We start from the raw sequence: 18,659 nt of genomic DNA, 5'->3' as shown, positions 1-18,659 counted from the left end.
ATGAATTTTTTTTTTTACAAGCTTTTATTTAACTCACTTCCTCGTCAGTCGTCAGTCGTCAGTCGTCAGTCTAGACGGAAACGCAGGAGTGAAAATTCGGACAGTTCTACTTGACCGACACGATTCACAGTTGGCACGTGGGTCAAGACATGAAGACAATGCAATCTGAAACTAAATTTGACTTAATTGGATGCCTAATTGATTTTTTATCAATTAATTAAAATTTGGACCGAATTAGTAGGCATGTCTAGCCAACCACACCACACGCGTCATCAATAGCTGCGCCATCACGACCACGTAATGGCTGCGTTCAAAAACCATTGCGCGCCTACTGAACGTGATATTCAGTAGGCGCGCAATGGTTTTTAGTCATGTAACTCTATTGTAGATAAAACATGTAAAGTACTGAAAAAAAAATTCATAAAAAACGTTTTAATAACAAGCTTTTATGTAATGATGCACTAAAAAGTAGAAAATAAATTATAGACTACTATTTAAATAACTATAAAGAAAAGCGTGGGTGTCTTCCATAACATTAGTAAAGGTATCCAATAGATACTAAAGTGACCCACGCTTTTCTTTATAGTTATTTAAATAGTAGTCTATAATTTATTTTCTACTTTTTAGTGCATCATTACATAAAAGCTTGTTATTAAAACGTTTTTTATGAATTTTTTTTAAAACTTTAAGTATTTAAAATGGATTAAAAATCATATCTATATCCCGAGTTCCCATCCCCTGTTGTTTTATATAAGAATATTCGAGAAAGTTTAGGGGAGATCACTCCCGGTTTATTTATTTATTGTTGGTGTGTGTTAGTGTACGTATTTCGGTGAGTTTTTGTGTTTCTGTGCGTGCGTGCGTGTGTATTTTATCAGTTTTAACAGTTTCGTTACACTTTAAAAAAAACATTTTGCCGCTGTTTCATAACTTACAAGTAAAATTAAATAACTGTAGCTCTGAAATTTGTGTACGCCTTTTTTAAAACTATTTTGTATTTCACAGGTTTTCAAAGCGCTTTCTACAAAAATGGACGCCCGTGTAAACATTGTATGTGTACACATTTTATACCTTTCTTAACATTCGTTGACTATTGTACTTTTTTAGAAGTGTGTTGTAAAATATTTGAAAGAGAGAGTGAATCTTGCTGCAAATAAACAAGGAATGGACGAAATTATGATACAGTATGGAAAATAGTAACGATTTATCTAGAGTCGTGTTGTGTGGAAAAAAATTAATTTAGTCTCTGTCTAGGTTTTTGAAGTGATAGGAATTTGATATATACTTTAGGGTTTAAAATGAAAGATCGAGTTTGTTTTTCATCTGGGTATCTGAATAGCGGTGCTTTGACCACAGGTGCTGTTAACCACAGGTAATTTGACAACAGGAGCTTTGACAACAGCGTGGCTTTGACTGCATGTGGTTTATCCACATTTGGTGTTTATAATAATACAAATCTGAAAATGTTATTTAATTTAAACTAATGATGCAAATAATACAAATGTATATAAAAAGTTTCCATTGAGTTTCCACTAATAGAAACTACCACCTATAAAATGTTTCACAAATAAATAATGAAGATTTACTTTAAAATAAATAAAAAACACAAACAAATGATAAAAAAAAATGCATATATTACGGTTATTTTTAATTGAAACAACAGAAATGTTTAAAGAAAACATTATATAGATATTTTAAAAATTAATTTAAAATATTTACATCAAGTTTTAATTTTATGAACTGCTGCAACTTCCGACATGAAAGGTCTAGATGACCTGTATTTATACATGATGAACTACTCATATTATTAAATATGCTGCAGCTTAAAATATAGTTACGCAACATTTTATCGCTTGATAAGTTAATCTTTACCATGTATGGTACTGGCACCTGTGGTCAAACCTCTGCTGTGACAAACCACCTGTGATCTTATACCCTCAGAGGTCAAAGCCCATATGGTCAAAGCCCCGATTTGAACAAATCTACTATGGTCAAAACACCTATGGTCAAAGTCTCAATGGTCACACCAATGGTCAAAACACCATGGTTCAAAGCCTCAACGGTCACACCAATGGTCGAACCACCATGGGTCAAAGCCTCAATGGTCACACCAATGGTCGAACCACCATGGGTCAAAGCCTCAACGGTCACACCAATGGTCGAACCACCATGGGTCAAAGCCTCAATGGTCACACCAATGGTCGAACCACCATAGGTCAAAGCCTCAATGGTCACACCTATGGTCAAAACACCTATGGTCAAAGCCTCAATGGTCACACCAATGGTCGAACCACCATAGGTCAAAGCCTCAATGGTCACACCAATGGTCGAACCACCATGGTCAAAGCCTCAATGGTCACACCAATGGTCGAACCACCATAGGTCAAAGCCTCAATGGTCACACCAATGGTCGAACCACCATAGGTCAAAGCCCCTAGGGTCAAAGAAAATGTGGTCAAATTTAATCTGTAGAGATAGCTTGTCTCGTTTTGCTGGGCTGAGAAAGTCTAAATTAAGTATTTTTAGAGGAAGAAAGTGATACGAAAGATTAAAAGAAAGATTACAAATGTGACTATAAGAGGAAGATAATTGTTACAAACCTATAACCATGAATAAACCCTCGGACTGAATACATGCATCCTTAATGCGCGTCCCGCTGATTGAATCAATACCCACACAGAGCCAGACTGACTACACTCGTTAAATTATTTTGGTGACCACTTACCGTTGAATACTTATAAGGGGCTTAATAACCCCATATCTCGCGTGTTGTTGACACGGCTAATAAACAGTAGCACATAATATGTACAATTCAGTGAGATATCTAATTGTATTTTCAGGGATCAAAAAGTGACAAAAGAAGCAAGAAAGTAAAGGAAGCTAAAGATAATGCTCTCATGTTTTGATCACGATAATTATTTCTACTGCAGATCTCGTGTTTGACTGGAAATTTTTTCATGATCTAAGCTCGTCAAGCAGTGGACAGTGGGGTTGGATTGTATTTTTTATTTGTTTGTTTTGTTTTGTTGGAACAACAACATGGTTTCTGGAATTTGTAAATAGATGTTGTCAATACATGGATCAAGAACTTCTCTCTGCCATTTGTGTCTGGATAGAAGACGTCCCTCAGATATTTTTAAGTCTGCTGGCCGCCATATACATAGAGCAACCTGTAGCTGGAGTACAGTGGTTCAAGATAGTTCTTGTACTTTTGAACTTTGCGTATCTTTTCTATGCACTGTTTGATCATTGTTGTGACAGTGAAATAAATGAAAGCAGAATTTGGATCAAAGTTGGTACTTTCATCGAACTTGTTATCGCTGTTATTTTGGCTATAGTTGGACTGAACAAACACATTTGAATAATAGTTAATTTGTAATAATAATTGTGACTTAGTATAAGAATAATTTTAATTGTTAATTTTTTTTACTGAAATCAATACCTGTAAAATCTTTCGGTATTGTTCCTAAATCATGTTCTTTAGACTTCCATTACTATTGCTGTATCCACAGCTATTGTAGTATTGTTGTTCTATCGTATTCATTTTACTTGTTCAATAAATTTTGACATTTTTTTTCTTCTATAAAAACTGAAAAGAAAATAATTTTTAAAGTTGTTTTTGGCATGTGAGCTTCCATTTCTCATATTATAATCTCTCTTTTAAAATAATAAAATTTAATACAAGGTTTCTTGTTTAAAATATAAAAACATAATTTACTAACCCACATCTTTAACCCAGCTCCTAAATAGTGCGGTGTTTTTTCACCCCAAGTTACAAATGTAATAACGCTGATTGCGTTCAAAAAAATTTCGAACAATAAAATTAATAATTTTTAAATTGATGAAATTAACTTTGATACGTTTCTGATAAGGGATATAACTCGTCCATTTTACACTAATGATTTCTTCGAGTTATTGCCAATGAACTCGTAGAAGTGAAGTGTAAAGAACTGAGACAGCGTGAAAGTAATGTAAATCCTACAACATAATGTCAGCAACATTTCCTTTGTGTACTTTTTCTTTATATTTTATTAAATTTTTTTTAAATGATTGAATATGTCGTGAAAATAAAGATTAAAGTTTTAATTATAAAAAAAAAATTAATTTAGTTAAATTTTAAATTTGAACCGCCCAAGAATTCATTTAATTGAAAGAAAAACGGCAACTCCCTATTCCTGGAATCCTAGAAAGTCTTTAGACGCTTTTCCAATTGCTAAAAATAGATCACCATCAGACTTTTAATGATAGTTGGAAGAGTAACGGTGACAATTAGCGGTCGAAAGTCAGGTGAAGTAGATTTCATCGAAGATTTATTCTAAGTAAGTTTTGCGTGTATACATTATTTTAAAATTATCTTTAAATAACCTAAATGTTTTTATGTCTGCTAAAAACGTTTTAAATACAATATAACATTATATCAGCTTTTATAAAATATGTAGGCCCCCTATACCAATTTTTAAAATCATTTGTCGAATACATTGAAACCCTAAGTTACCAATGCCAATAGCTAAGTTTTTTTTATCGAAACAAAATTGATCGGATCTTAGCTCCGAGAGTCACAATCTCATCCATTATATTATAATCCGCATAGCTAGGGTAGAAAGAGGTTTAGCTGAATTTATGTCAATGAAGATCGCTGGAAATAATTTAAGTAGTTCTAGTTAGTACTAACGCATAATATACAGTTTTTTTTTAAATTGTATGTAATGTATTAATCTTATGTAAATATATTTATAAATTAAGTTAATTGATAAGGCCAATACGTATCTAGAAATAGAAATGTAGTTATAGAATAAACACTTCTTCATACCTTCCAAATTTTTACTTTTACTTAAAATGTATGGTGTACTGTTATGTTTGTCAACAGCAGAAGGTAATGGTATAAGCCATGGGTCTCCAAACTTTTTCAGTCCGAGGGCCGCATTAACTATCAAATTTCAGTTCGGGGGCCAGTTTCTTCCAGGCATGTCTTTGATTTTTCTGGGCAAAGTTCTTCAGCCATCACCAACAAACGTTTTTTCCGTGGACAAAAAGATCTCCGCGGGCCGGAAGAGAGGACCTCGTGGGCCGCATTCGGCCCGCGAGCTGTAGTTTGGAGACCCCTGGTATAAGCGAGTAGCGAATAGCTAAAACTACAGGAAAAATAATATAATTCAGTATAAGGGTCAGAGCCACTTCTCTGCTGGTAATAAATAAATGTATAGTAAAATATGTAATCGACTGTCACGTGAACTGAGCCACGGCAGAAATAGTTTCAACAGTAATAGGTCGACGAAATTATACATAGGCAGAGTTTCTTCCATTTCCCGAATGAAATAGAATTTATATAGAAAATATATACTTTTACCAATTTCCGACCCTTCCCCAGGAAAATTTATTCCGCACCCCTGAAAATTTCAAGTGCCTCCCCCCCCCCCCCCCGGAGAAAAAAAGTCTGAAAGTAACACTGCATTTAAGCCTATAACCACTGCCTCTCGAATTGAGTCACATGCACGATTAGCTCCCAAAAGTATTAGTAAAATTTAGTAGCTAGTAACAGCAAGATGTAACAATACTAATAGCCAGGTCTGATGATATTTTGTCTTTGTAAGGGTTTACAGCCGGTAAGTATACTTAATTAGCAGCTCCGATAACTACGGGTAAACTCAGTTACTTAAAACAAAACGTTAACTATAAGAATGGACTACGTGTGTATTAAATAGATTTAACAAACACCTGGTAACAATAATAACTATTTTTATGAGTTACACACATTTTTACAGTAAATAAAAATTGAACTACGTAAAATAATACAAAACCCTACCCTCGTGAGAGTCGTCGGTCCGACGGCCCCATCTTCGTGTGCGAAAAACAGGTAAGCTAAGAGCACTGTTTCTTTCAGGCATCCCTTCAGCTCTTCCATTCCCCCCCCCCCCCCCGGAATCACGTCTACTCGAAAATAAACCTATATATAGAAAATATATAAATATATACTTTTACCAATGTCCACCACCACCCCCTTAAAGTTTCAAGCGCACCCCTCCCGGAGAAAAAAAAGTCTGAAAGAAACACTAGCACAGAGCAAGTAAGAGAGAGACAAAGAGGTTAAGGTTGCATCCTCTTTTTATGCATCAATAGGCGGTGAGTTATGTGGACTATCTAGTGGCCCAACATGAGAAAAAAACAGGGGGGTGGATGCATCCCTCACAATGTTATTCAGTTATCGTTTTCTTTTTTGTTTACACAAAAGGTTTTTTATATGTTATATTAATATTGATTAACAGGTTTTTTTTTACAGATTGTGAACTTCTTCTTCGCTCTTAAATCTAGTGGTGAATGTGATTCCCCCCAACACAATCAAGTATTACGTGTCAAGTTGTTCTGCGCTGTATAGGTCGTTGACTCCGATTTCAGCCTCCTTTTCTTTTTGGATTTAGATTGTGACAAAAATAACACAAAAATGTGCAGAAATGACAAATGCACGTGTAAACGAGTCACCAAACATTTGATTTTTTGTGTCCTAGAAGTAACAGATCTGCTATTTGATTGGTGGTTCTTCTTTGACGTGTTAAACACTCTCAACGGTTTTCATGACAGGGTTACCCAGGCTATTTTAGCTTTCTGTATCATTGGCTCCATTATTTTCATTATTCAGATGGTAAATCGATTCTGCAAGTGTATAAAAGATGATACCCTCTCCGCCATTGTAGTCTGGGTCGAGGACGTTCCGCAGATCACCCTGAGCCTTCTGATCACACTTTGTGTTGGAGAGACCGTCACATATGTACAATACTACAAGGTAGCGGTCGTTGTAGTGAACAGCCTGTCGGTTGCTGTGCTTCTAACAGATCTCTGCAGGCAGTGCTGCTGTGGTGATGATGAGAATATCTACTGTAGAGTGTTTATAATTGTAGGAACCCTATTAGAAGTTTCTATTGCAATTTTTATTATCATAAATGAACAATGCTGGTCATATCGAACCTTTCCATATGTGTGCAATATTGATAACAGCACACTACATGCTTAATGTTATTTCCTACTTACTAAAACAAAAAATTTAAAAAATTTTTTTTTTAGTTTTACATACTTTATACTATGAATTTAGAAATGTTTAAATTTTTTGTTGAATGTACAATATATGCTGTTTACATTATGACAACCTGCTGCAAAAAATATTCTGAATAATTTATTGTTTTATCATTAGATTGTATGTAAAATTTATTTTAAAACGCAATGTACTTTCGCTTTTAACATATATTTTGTTTTCCTAGCCTGCTATTGTTGAGTTCAAGAATTAAATGTATTCACAAGTTATTGTTTAAAACAATCTATTGTTATTTATGATCAATGAATAAGGGGTCATCCATTAATGACGATTTTACCTCCTACCCTCCTCTCTGTCACACATCGTCACAAAAACCCAGACGTCTCCCTAAATAACGTCACTCATCAGCATATACACCCATCCCCCTCAAAATTGCAGTTGAATTTATTTTAATAAATTATTGTCAAAATTACGTACCCCCCCCCCCCCCCGCAGACCCTTAAAAGTGTGACGTCATTTATGGACGACCCCCTTACAGAAATGCTTTGATTTGTTATAAATTAGCTTTTTTACAAGCTTTTATTTAACTCACTTCCTCGTCAGTCTGTCGTCAGTCTGTCGTCAGTCTGTCTAGACGGAAACGCAGGAGTGAAAATTCGGACAGTTCTACTTGACCGATACGATTCACAGTTGGCACGTGGGTCAAGACATGAAGACAATGCAATCTGAAACTAAATTTGACTTAATTGGATGCCTAATTAATTTTTTATTAATTAATTAAGATTTGGACCGAATTAGTAGGCATGTCTAGCCAACCACACCACACGCGTCATCACCTTCAATAGCTGCGCCATCACGTAATGGCTGCGTTCAAAAACCATTGCGCGCCTACTGAACGTGATGTTCAGTAGGCGCGCAATGGTTTTTAGTCATGTAACTCTATTGTAAATAAAACATGTAAAGTACTGAAAAAAAAATTCATAAAAAACGTTTTAATAACAAGCTTTTATGTAATGATGCACTAAAAAGTAGAAAATAAATTATAGACTACTATTTAAATAACTATAAAGAAAAGCGTGGGTGTCTTCCTTAACATTAGTAAAGGTATCCAATAGATACTAAAGTGACCCACGCTTTTCTTTATAGTTATTTAAATAGTAGTCTATAATTTATTTTCTACTTTTTAGTGCATCATTACATAAAAGCTTGTTATTAAAACGTTTTTTATGAATTTTTTTTATTATTTAAGCTTTTTTTGTGTAATTATTTTTTTTAATTACGAAAAAAAACTTAACATACAAGAGATTTATACATAGAATAATTACATAAAAATACTGAGTGTTTGATATTATAATAAGTGGAGATTTAATAAGAACTGTGTTTATCATTTTCAATTATAAGCTTTGCTTTTTCTTTGTCATTGGCTTATTTTAATGTCTTTAAAAAAAATACGTTTTTAAAAACATTGATATGTACGATTGTTGTTTTTTTATGTACTGCTAAACTTACACGCTGTTCTCAAACTCCTATGAAAATAAATAGTTTAATTATTTTTACAATCAATTGAATTTTTCATTGTTTCAAATTTATAATTTAAAAAAAAAACAATTATATTTTTAAAATGAATTTGAAGTGGAGGCAAGCAGACACCATGTCAAGTAAACCAACTATAAATCATGCAAGTTAAGCCTTATGATACAGGCAGTGGCGTAGCGAGGTCGGATGTCACCCGGTACGGCAATTAATGGTGTCACCCCCCCCCCCCCCCCCCCAGAGGCGTAGCGACTCTTCCCGGGGACAAACTTTAAATTTTCAATTTGCAACCCCCACCCTCAAACTTTCGATTTGCACCCCCCCCACCTCAATTTTTTCTCAATTTATTTTTACCTAAATGGTGTCACCCGGTGCGGTCCACACCCCCCCCCCCCTTTCCCCCCTCGCTACGCCTCTGGATACAGGCCTACACACACGAATCACACTATTATTTATCTAATAAAAACGAAACCAAATTAACACCTAAACAAGAAACAGATAACCATTAGTCAGTTCTGTGAAATAGCAAACATTTATAAATGAGTTGAGCGTCTACGTAGAATTAAGCCCTCCATTAACTTAGTATCTACATCCAAATATAGCTTAACACCTGGATTAAAATTGCTTTTCTGTGTGTAAAATAGTAAAATAATAGATGAAAGCAAATTACATCACTTGAATAAGACTATGTTTAAAAATGAAACCAAATTTCCTCATATTGAGTACCTGGATTCCATAGTAATTTACGGTATTCCCGTTTCTTAAAATAGGACATAAAAAAACAAAAGTGATACTGGATCATAGAAACAACACGTGATAATTTGGTACGGACTTTTTCTGTGAGTAGTATTTATGTATCATTTAGCGTTTGTTTACAAGTCAATAAATGCATCAAAGGCAAAACCTGTTTTTAAAACGTGTAATACAAACACAGGCAGATAGACCTGCATTACATAAAATAGAAATATTGTACAGTTGAAGTTCCAAAAAAAAAGTATTTTTAAGTATAAATATAGGTGATGGTGCGATTAAGTTAATTGTTAGAATCTGGATTATGGGTAAGTGATAAGAATATTTATAAAAGCAAAATATCACTCCTCCCCCCGTCATACGCCCTACGTGCTCCTAAAAATGTTATAAGTAGGCCCACCGACCTCGTCAATATAACTGTATACTTTTTTACTTTTACTTAGTGATACAACATTTTAACTAAAGAAATGGAACCATACGCCATTTCTTGAATAACGAAAGTAACAGTAATAAAGTAATCGCACCTATTGGCTCATTGCTATTGTGGTTCCCCTCGTCCTTACAATCCCCCTATCCCACTGTGCTGTGTCGACGTGTCACATTAACATGCGCGTGTCAGCTTGTCCAGGTCGCTCAGTGTGTAGTTTCACCTGACTACTTTCTCAGTTATAAAGAAAGGTGTGATCAACGCAGTTACGCGCGGTGTTGTGTTAAATTGAATGACAGTAAGACATATTTCAGCCAAGTGTTAACATTATTAAACGTAAGCATTATTTCTGTGTTAACATTATTTACTGTGAGCCTTATTTCAGTATTGTGTTAACTATATTTACTATAAGCTTTATTTCTGTGTTAACATTATTTACCGTGAGTTTTATTTCTGTTTTAACTTTATTTACTGTAAGCCTTATTTCTGTGTTATGATAAATGTAATAAATTATTACTGTACGTATTCGTTCAGTGTTGTGTTAACTTCATTTACTGTAAGCCTTGTTTCTGTGTTATGTTAAATGTAATTAACGTAAGCTATATTTCAGTGTTTTATAAATTGTAATTACTGTAAATGCTATATTAACTGTACGTCCTATGTCAATGCTCTTCTAACTTTATTTACCGTAAACATTATTTCTCTTGTATTTGAACTTTTATCAATGTAAGACCTTTTTCTGTTTTATGTTACCTTTCATTACTAAAACTTATTTCACTGTTTAGCTAACTTTAAATACTAACAAAAAGTCATATTTCTGTTGTATGCTAAATTTAATAATTGCTCACACTATGTTATGTAATTTTAATTACAAAAAGAGATTAGCAAACTTTAATTAGTGTAAGAGTATAAATACTTTGAATCCTACAATTCTTTCTCTTTGTTTTTTTAGACTGTAATACATTTCTAATCGAATTCAAAATGTCCCGGAATGCTGTGTACTTAAACATAGTAAGTTGCCACAAAATACGTTTTCTTTTTATTTGTTAAAGAACATCACTAAACTGTATATAAGGTTCTGTCACATAATTTTACTAATTTTTAACATCGGTTTTTTATTTTTCAAAAACGCTTCTTCACTTTTGAACAAGGTAAATTCGTTACAAATTTTCTGACAGTCTAACAATAGTCCGATAACTAGTTTTATATTTGAAAAATAAAACAAAAAAACTAATTTAATTTCAGGGATCTGAGAACGAGAAGAGCACCAACAAACAAACAAAACGACATGACGATTGCTGCCAAACCATTGTCTTGATTATAATATCTACAGCGGATCTTTTTTTGGATTGGACTTTCTTTAACGATTTTGACTCAGCAAAAAGTGTCAAACATAGTTCAATTGTATTCTGGATTTGGATTTTCTGTTGCGTTGGAACCGTGACGTGTGTCGCTGAAATTTGTAACCATATAAATCGTTTTATGGATAAAGATGAGCTCTCAGCCTTTTGTGTCTGGTTTGAAGACGTCCCTCAGATATGTTTAAGTCTGCTGGCCGCCATATACATCGAGCAACCTGTAGCTGGAGTACAGTGGTTCAAGATAGCTCTTGTGGTTGGGAACTTGCTGTTTCTGCTCTGTGCACTGTTTGATGGATGTTGTGAGAGTGAAACAAGTGAAAGTAGAAAGTGGATCAAGGCTGGTACTTTCATCGAACTTGTTATTGCTGTTATTTTGGCAGGAGTTGGGTGGAAAAAATAGCTTTGAAATCATTGTCATTTTAAAGGTTTCACAAATCTATGCATGTACTGTTTTTTTAATTATCGCTTTTTAAAATTTTGTAGTTTCAGTTTATAAGTTTGCAATGTATCAACTGATTATTTACGAGATGAGTTGTTATTGCTTTCGTAAAATAAATTAAACGCTTAAGATGTTCAGGTAATTACTTTGTGACCCAATATTAAATAATGAGTTTTTAACTGTGCAGGCTGCTCAAACACATGCATAAAAAGGGTCTCTTTATAGCAATTTTTCTCTGGGGCACTTTAAAAAAATAATTGGGGGGGGGGGGGGGGGGGGGGGGGAGTGTGAATATGCCACTAGGAAATTCCGGGTGAGTGTGAGGTGTACAAACACCATTATACAGTATACATTTTTAATGTAAATTATTTTTTTTAACTTTGTGAAGGTGATGGGGTATCGAAGTTCGTCAGCCCCCCGCCCCCCCCCCCCCCCACGCCCCACATCACCTATTCCATTCGCGCCGTAGAGATACATTAAATATACATAAACACTGATGTTATTTTGTGCAGATCTGTGGTAAGCTGTGTTCCTGTGTAGCTAAATTTATTGTGTGAATTATTGTTACCCTTGTTTAATTGTGTTAGTATTTAGAATTTAGTTTGCTTTAACAATGCAATAAAAATTACGTATTTTGATCATTATCATTTGTTTGTGTTCCTTTACTGTTTAAACTTTAATCTAATTTATTGCAGTTGGAAATCTAACTTATATTAATCAGTTGCTGAAGCTGACCAGTTATACTTTTAAAAGTTTATAGTAATCAGTAGGCCAATATTTAAAAGAAAGCTACTACATGTCAAAACTATTTTAAATTTGATAAAATCACTGTTTCAAAACCTGGTAATATTATTATAACAAGCAATTCATTTACGAATAAAGGGCTATAATTAATACATAGGTTAAGTTTCACCACAAGCACCATATAAAAAAAACAGCATACCGAATCTGTACTTTAAGAAAAGAGTTTCCAGAAACAGTGTGGGGAATAACATTGCTTGCAAATACACGCTTCTATAGTTATTTTATTGTTTTTATTGTTTTACTGTTGTTTTATATAAGAATATTCGAGAAAGTTTTAGGGGAGATCACTCCCGGTTTATTTGACATCTATCAAATCAACATCAGTCGTCATTGCTGTTGTAGAAGTTTACTTGACTTTTTCTCCGTAAAAAATGAGCTTCTTCAGAGCTGATGCTGCTACTTATACGATAGTAGTGTATAACGAGGGAAGAATTATTTTTCAATTCTTCCAAATATTCGGCTAACTATTTCACAGCCAGTCGGTGATAATGTGAGGTTTTCTCGACGCCAAACTATCGCCTTTCATCCTCAAATTCTGAAATCTTAGAATATTTGCCTGTAGGAAAACAGACGTTATGCAGAAGAGTGTATACATTCATACACATGCATTTTACTTTATGTTTGTATTTCTTTCAATAATATATTCGAAATGGTTAAATACACGCCGATATTTTTTTAAATGTTTAACGACTAAGTTAGTTGATTCTATATGGTAACATATATGATGATAATGAAGTGTGCACGTATGTACGTATTCATGTTATTCGTTTGAACATCACAATATAAAAACCTGAACATTCTTCGGTTTATTTTTGGTTGGTTTTTGTTTTGATTTTTTGAGTGGAGTTAGAGGAGGGGTGTGGGGAGGTAAAAAATGTGAGTGGGGGTGGAGGGTGTGGGGGTGAAGTGTAATTAAAATGTGAAGCTCTTTCATCTTAATTTCCAAAGCTTGACTACAATCTTAGTATGTTTAGATATATTATATATATATATATATATATATATATATATATATATATATATATATATATATATATATATATATATAATTGGGAAAATGATTTAATCATCGTGTTATTAAAAAGTCAGATTCTATTTTTTAACTTTAAGCGAAAATTAGTAATATACAAAGAAATTGATAAAAATGATAAAACATATTTATCGGCCTTTAGGCTACATTAGTATATTATTCGAATTATCTTACATTTCTAGCTACCTGTTCATATTAAATACACGCTTTGTAGCTTTCTAGCTGATTTATGGTACCTATAACTTTAATCTGATACATATTCCTTAACATTGGTTTATTTTCGTCAGTGTCTCATAACTTGTCAAAATTCACTTGTCAAAAGGGTAGTCTGTGCCTTCCGTCATATTAGAAATTGTTTTCATTCAAATGTCTGTTCATTGACTGGCGTGTTTTGGACAGTAGAAAGGGGAATAACCCAAGTTTCACCAAGTTTCAGTATTGATTGTTCCTGAGTAGGCGCAACTTGAACGTGCCGCTAAAACTGGGGCATCGTGTGTGCCAATTATTTCAATACTGTGGACCCAGACACAGACCCAGGCCCAGTCCCATGCCAACAAGTAATGGGTCTTGTAAAAAAAAAAAACTTACAAAACTTATAACTTTCACACAAAATATTGTAGTTATTTTATACCCTGCTTTCGTTTTATTTTTTAAAATCAAGCTAGTTTTGGTCTTCTAGTAAATTTGGTTTCGTTTTCTTTTCTACTCATTGGAGAGATATGTGTAACTTTTTATGCCTCGTGTTTTGATAACAAAGTAGACATCAACACAACCCCACACCCCTCAACCTCTATAGTCGCCCTGCACGGGTAAAAAAAAATAGGTAAAATTAATAAAGCCGGAAAAGTGAATGATAAAAAAAAGTTGCTGGGTGGATAATATAACAAAGGTTTAATTTTTTTTTACCAATAATAAGTAGTATAATAAAATATTTAAATAATAAACATTGATTAAAATATATGTACGCTTCGTAGATGCAGTTTATAACTAGCCCCACCCCACAGTCACCAAATTCCGACCCCCCCCCCCCCCCCCCCCCGCTCACAGCAATCGATCGTATTTTAAGCATTGATTTTAAAACAAAGAAACTTCACACACCATTAATTATTTGTGTAACAAACAGATTAAGGATTTTTCATCTGGGTAACAGATGTAGACTCAACATTGTAGCCTAGACAGGCAAACATCAGTCCGTGTATAAGCTCACTTAGAGCTAAGGAGCCTTGGATAGTCAATTTTATTAGCACAATAGCCAGGTATGTTTAATTAATTAATTAATTAATTACTTAATCAATTGCTATTAACAAGTAAAACTCAGTGTTATGTAAGTACAGCATGTAATGTGTTGAAATAACATGAATTTTTTTTTACTAGAATCCCTAGGGATAGGGAGTTCACCTAACCCTATTTCCAGGAATTAAGTCATTAAGTTTAACGTGTTTCTCAGTTCTTAAAATAGCGCAGAAAGAGTGTTTTCACACAGAAGAGGTGCCAGAGTTTGTAACGGTAAGACATAGATCTAGATCTCAATGTGTTTGCTTGACTTCGTGTTCTAATGTAAGTTTAAAATACATAAATTTATAAAATAATGTATTCTAATATTTTAGATATATGTACAGTAAGTATTATAAATTAGCAAATACAAATACGCTATTTTGATTTTAGTATAGCGTAATTTTGAAAGTTTGGTTGCAGTTAGTACAGATATAGCTGAACTCTACTTCATCTTCTTTAAGTATTGGTAGGTCTTGAAAGGATATTAGAATATGTCACAATTATATAACATTTATATAACATTATTTTATTGCCAAATGTTATTTTTGTTACAGACAATAAACAGATATTCAGAAAAACTAAATTCCTGGAACTTTACATTCATCCACAAACTAAAAGCAACTAAACAATGGGATCTACAGATTATGAGAAACCCCACCCCGTTTTGTGTATCATCTTTTGGCTCATTGATACAGCAGATCTTGTTTTTGACTGGTGGTTTTTCCGCGACGTGTTTACCACAACCCACACTCTTAAAGACTTGATCACACTTTTTATTCTCATTTTCTGCATCGTCGGCACCATCACGTATGTGGTTGAGACAGTGAATTATTGCTTGGAACGATGGGATCCGGATACTGTATCGGCTGTTGTCGTGTGGGTGGAGGACGTACCCCAGATGGTGCTGAGCCTGCTGGCCACACTGTACATTGGGGAAGTGACTACCATCCAGCAGGTGAAACTAGCTGTGGTGGCGATCAATTTTGTTACGCTGGTCATAGTTCTGTTAAGGGAATGTTGTTGTGGACAGGGTGAGAAGGTTTGTACAAGAGCTTTCATCATCCTTGCCACCCTCATTGAGCTTGGTATAGCTATCGCCATTGTTGTTATTGAATATGCATAGAGGTGTTCATTTTATAAAATAATTTCGCTATTGAAGATTTTAAATCTGTTAGAAGGTATTTATAATTCATGGGTAATGTAGATTTTAAAACTCCCGTACTTAAATTTAATTATTTAAAAAATAGATGTATTTTTATATTTAAATTTACTTGTCACCTTATGATCAAAAATGTTGATTGTCTTTAAAATAATATGAATTGCATCTTTAATAAAGTTTTAAAAATTCACTTACTTGCGTTTAATTATAAAAATAATATTTATTACTAAATTTAAATTTACTATTGTCCTTACTGTTTTTAACGGTGTTTATTGTTGTAAACATAATGAACAATTAATGTAAAATATAGATATTAAAGCTTACTTACTTATGTTTTATTATCAAAATAATTTGTTTCTTATTAAATATACTGTTTATTTATTTTACAATAAGGTTTTTATTTTGTTAGTGATATTAGAAACTATAAACCTGAATCTTAATTATTATTATATTAAACCTACATACTTATGTTTAATAATCAAAATAATCTGTTTTTTGTTAAATTACGTATTTTCTATACATGTGCCTGAAAACTAATCAACTATTTTAAAACAGATGAATCAAATAAGTGTGTATAATAAAAAAGGTCTATTTTTTAACAAATCATTTGTATATATATATATATATATATATATACATATATATATATATATATATATATATATATATATATATATATATATATATATATATATATATATATATATATATATATATATATATATGTCGTATAGTTTAAAAATATTTTTTTAATTCAATATTTCGTCAGATTTTGTCTGATTGGTACAGCTTTTTGTTAATTTGTAGCTATTATTTTTAAAGTAGACTAAATAAAGAAACACCTCATCAAGTATTTTCACATTGTTTTTGTTTTCAATCTCTTCTGACGAGTGAATTCATTCTGATTTATTTTCTTTCTTCTAGTTTTATTTTCATCTAATTAAAGATGTTCTACAGTATTGGTAGATTGTACTTCCATTAAGAATAAACGAACACGTTCTAGACTTTGATAGTACAGATGTGCAATGCAGTTTGTTTTGGAAATACATTTTTAAACGCATACAGTAAAAACAAACATTACTACCAGAATAACCTAATGACAATGTGCAACGTTGATTGATTATATTAATTCAAAACTATTAAATACAGTCGATAATCAGGTTGTTTTCACATAACTGACTGAAAGAGCAACCACACACTACGAACTATCAGTTTTCATCAGTGGCGTAGGCAGGGGGGGGGGGGGGGGTTAAGGGGGGTCGTAAACCCGGCCACCATAGACCCCTCGGTGTATATATATAAACTATGAGGGGCTGTAAATCGAAATTTTGAGGGAGGGGTGCAAATCGAAAGTTTGAGAGGGGAGGGGTGCAAATCGAAAGTTCGAGGGGGTGGGTGCAAATCAAAATTTTGAGGGGGGGGGGGGGAGGTGCAAATCAAAATTTTGTCCCCGGGTAAAAATTTGAACCCCCCCCCCCCCCCCCCATGAGACGATCCTGGCTACGCCACTGGTTTCCACGGCATGCAATCCAAACATGAGCTATTTGAGATTGGAGTAAACAATAGGCTTGGCATTGTTGGCTGAGAACATTGAAGCGAGATTTATGTTTAGCTTTGGACTCGACTCTTCTGTGACGTCACCAGGGTATGTAGGGGGTTGACATCGGGTGACATATCGAGGTGACGTTTTAAAAAGTGGCATTTTAGCATAACAAAACAAGTTAATAAAACGTCTAGTGACAATTTAAGCGCAATTTCCTTAATTAATTTTTTGTGACCGAACGAAAGGATATTTTTGAAAACTTTCTTCGGCAATATTGTTCTAAATTATGGCAGGAATCGATTGGTAAATGTTTCAAGTCGCTGAGTGGTCTGGTTGCCGAGATATGGGCCAAAAACTGCATTTTTTCGAGGTATTTTGGCTTTTCCGGGAAGGAATTCCGGGAATTTTTTTAGCCCACAATCATCCTCGGAACTTGCTTAACATATTTGCTTTGGAACTAGTCCTCGATATTGCTTCGTTGAGGAGGAGATACGACTTAAAGCTGCGGACACACATCCATCCATCCATCCAGAAATGACGAGTTAATAATCGCAATTCCTTTAAGGAAATTGCGCTAAAAACTGGGTTGTTACGAAAAGGTGATATAGCAGCATAAAAACCACTTTTCAGAATAGAAGGAACTGATGAGCACAAATTTCAAGACCATTTTCACAACCAATTTTTAGATACACGAAGGTGAAAAGAATGTCAACATTGTGTCGCTTCACCATCTTCTTTCCTCGTTCTTTCCCAAGACACATCGGACTCATTAGTTAGCTCATCTGTTTCAAAGACCTCAGCTTATGAAGGGGAAGTGTGGTCACTACTATGCCCAGCCGTCTTTGTATCCCTAGCGAAAGTCAGGTACCCATGAAAGCAAGGTGGACTCAGGGAAGTCCTGCAGTCAAGATTTCGAACCGAGATTCAAACTCAAGACCTTCGGCGTAGCAGTCAAATGCTCTACTATTTTACCAAATAGTCCCATCAAATTCAGTCTTGAGATATTTTAACAGTGGAAACTGGAGGATTTATGGGATAGCTGTAACAGTCATGACGTAGTTGGAACATGTTACATTCCACGTGTACATTTTTTAAAGATTGTAGGTAAATTGTAATTTAATGATAATTATCAGTTTGGTATTCGTTTATTTTAGTTCTTATTAAATATATATTTAGCTTTATTTCAAATTAAAAGTTGGAGCAGCTTTTTATAAAGCTATACTTTAGATACCTAAAAGTTTGGGATGGCCTAGATGAGCGATAAAACGAATGATTTAAAAGAAATAGTCATGAGTTCGGTTCACATGATTGGGC

General features: G+C 33.8%; 2 protein-coding genes across 3 annotated transcripts; both read left to right on the top strand.

The window, feature by feature from the left end:
* Window positions 1-9,352: 9,352 nt before the first annotated feature.
* LOC131957286 (uncharacterized) lies at window positions 9,353-11,753 on the top strand. Of its 2 annotated transcripts, none has more exons than XM_059322010.1 (3): window positions 9,353-9,396; window positions 10,687-10,745; window positions 10,980-11,753. In XM_059322010.1, exons 2-3 carry the CDS (start codon window positions 10,716-10,718, stop codon window positions 11,493-11,495), a joined length of 546 nt encoding a protein of 181 aa, XP_059177993.1. In that variant the 5' UTR covers window positions 9,353-9,396; window positions 10,687-10,715; the 3' UTR covers window positions 11,496-11,753. The 2 variants fall into 2 exon arrangements, with proteins under 2 accessions (XP_059177993.1, XP_059177992.1); XM_059322009.1 differs by lacking the exon at window positions 9,353-9,396 and adding an exon at window positions 9,981-10,070.
* Window positions 11,754-14,860: 3,107 nt separating this feature from the next.
* Window positions 14,861-15,856, top strand: LOC131957306 (uncharacterized). The gene is made up of 2 exons (XM_059322035.1): window positions 14,861-14,925; window positions 15,198-15,856. The coding sequence occupies exon 2, from the start codon at window positions 15,272-15,274 to the stop codon at window positions 15,764-15,766; it is 495 nt and encodes a 164-aa protein (XP_059178018.1). The 5' UTR covers window positions 14,861-14,925; window positions 15,198-15,271; the 3' UTR covers window positions 15,767-15,856.
* Window positions 15,857-18,659: the final 2,803 nt, after the last annotated feature.

Source organism: Physella acuta, unplaced genomic scaffold, assembly GCF_028476545.2.
Source record: "Physella acuta isolate Inbredline_101_S28 unplaced genomic scaffold, ASM2847654v3 ptg001231l, whole genome shotgun sequence".
Classification (NCBI taxonomy): Eukaryota; Metazoa; Mollusca; class Gastropoda; family Physidae; genus Physella; species Physella acuta.
The sequence above is the reverse complement of the archived record's forward strand: the minus strand, read 5'-3'. Positions and strand labels throughout refer to the sequence as shown.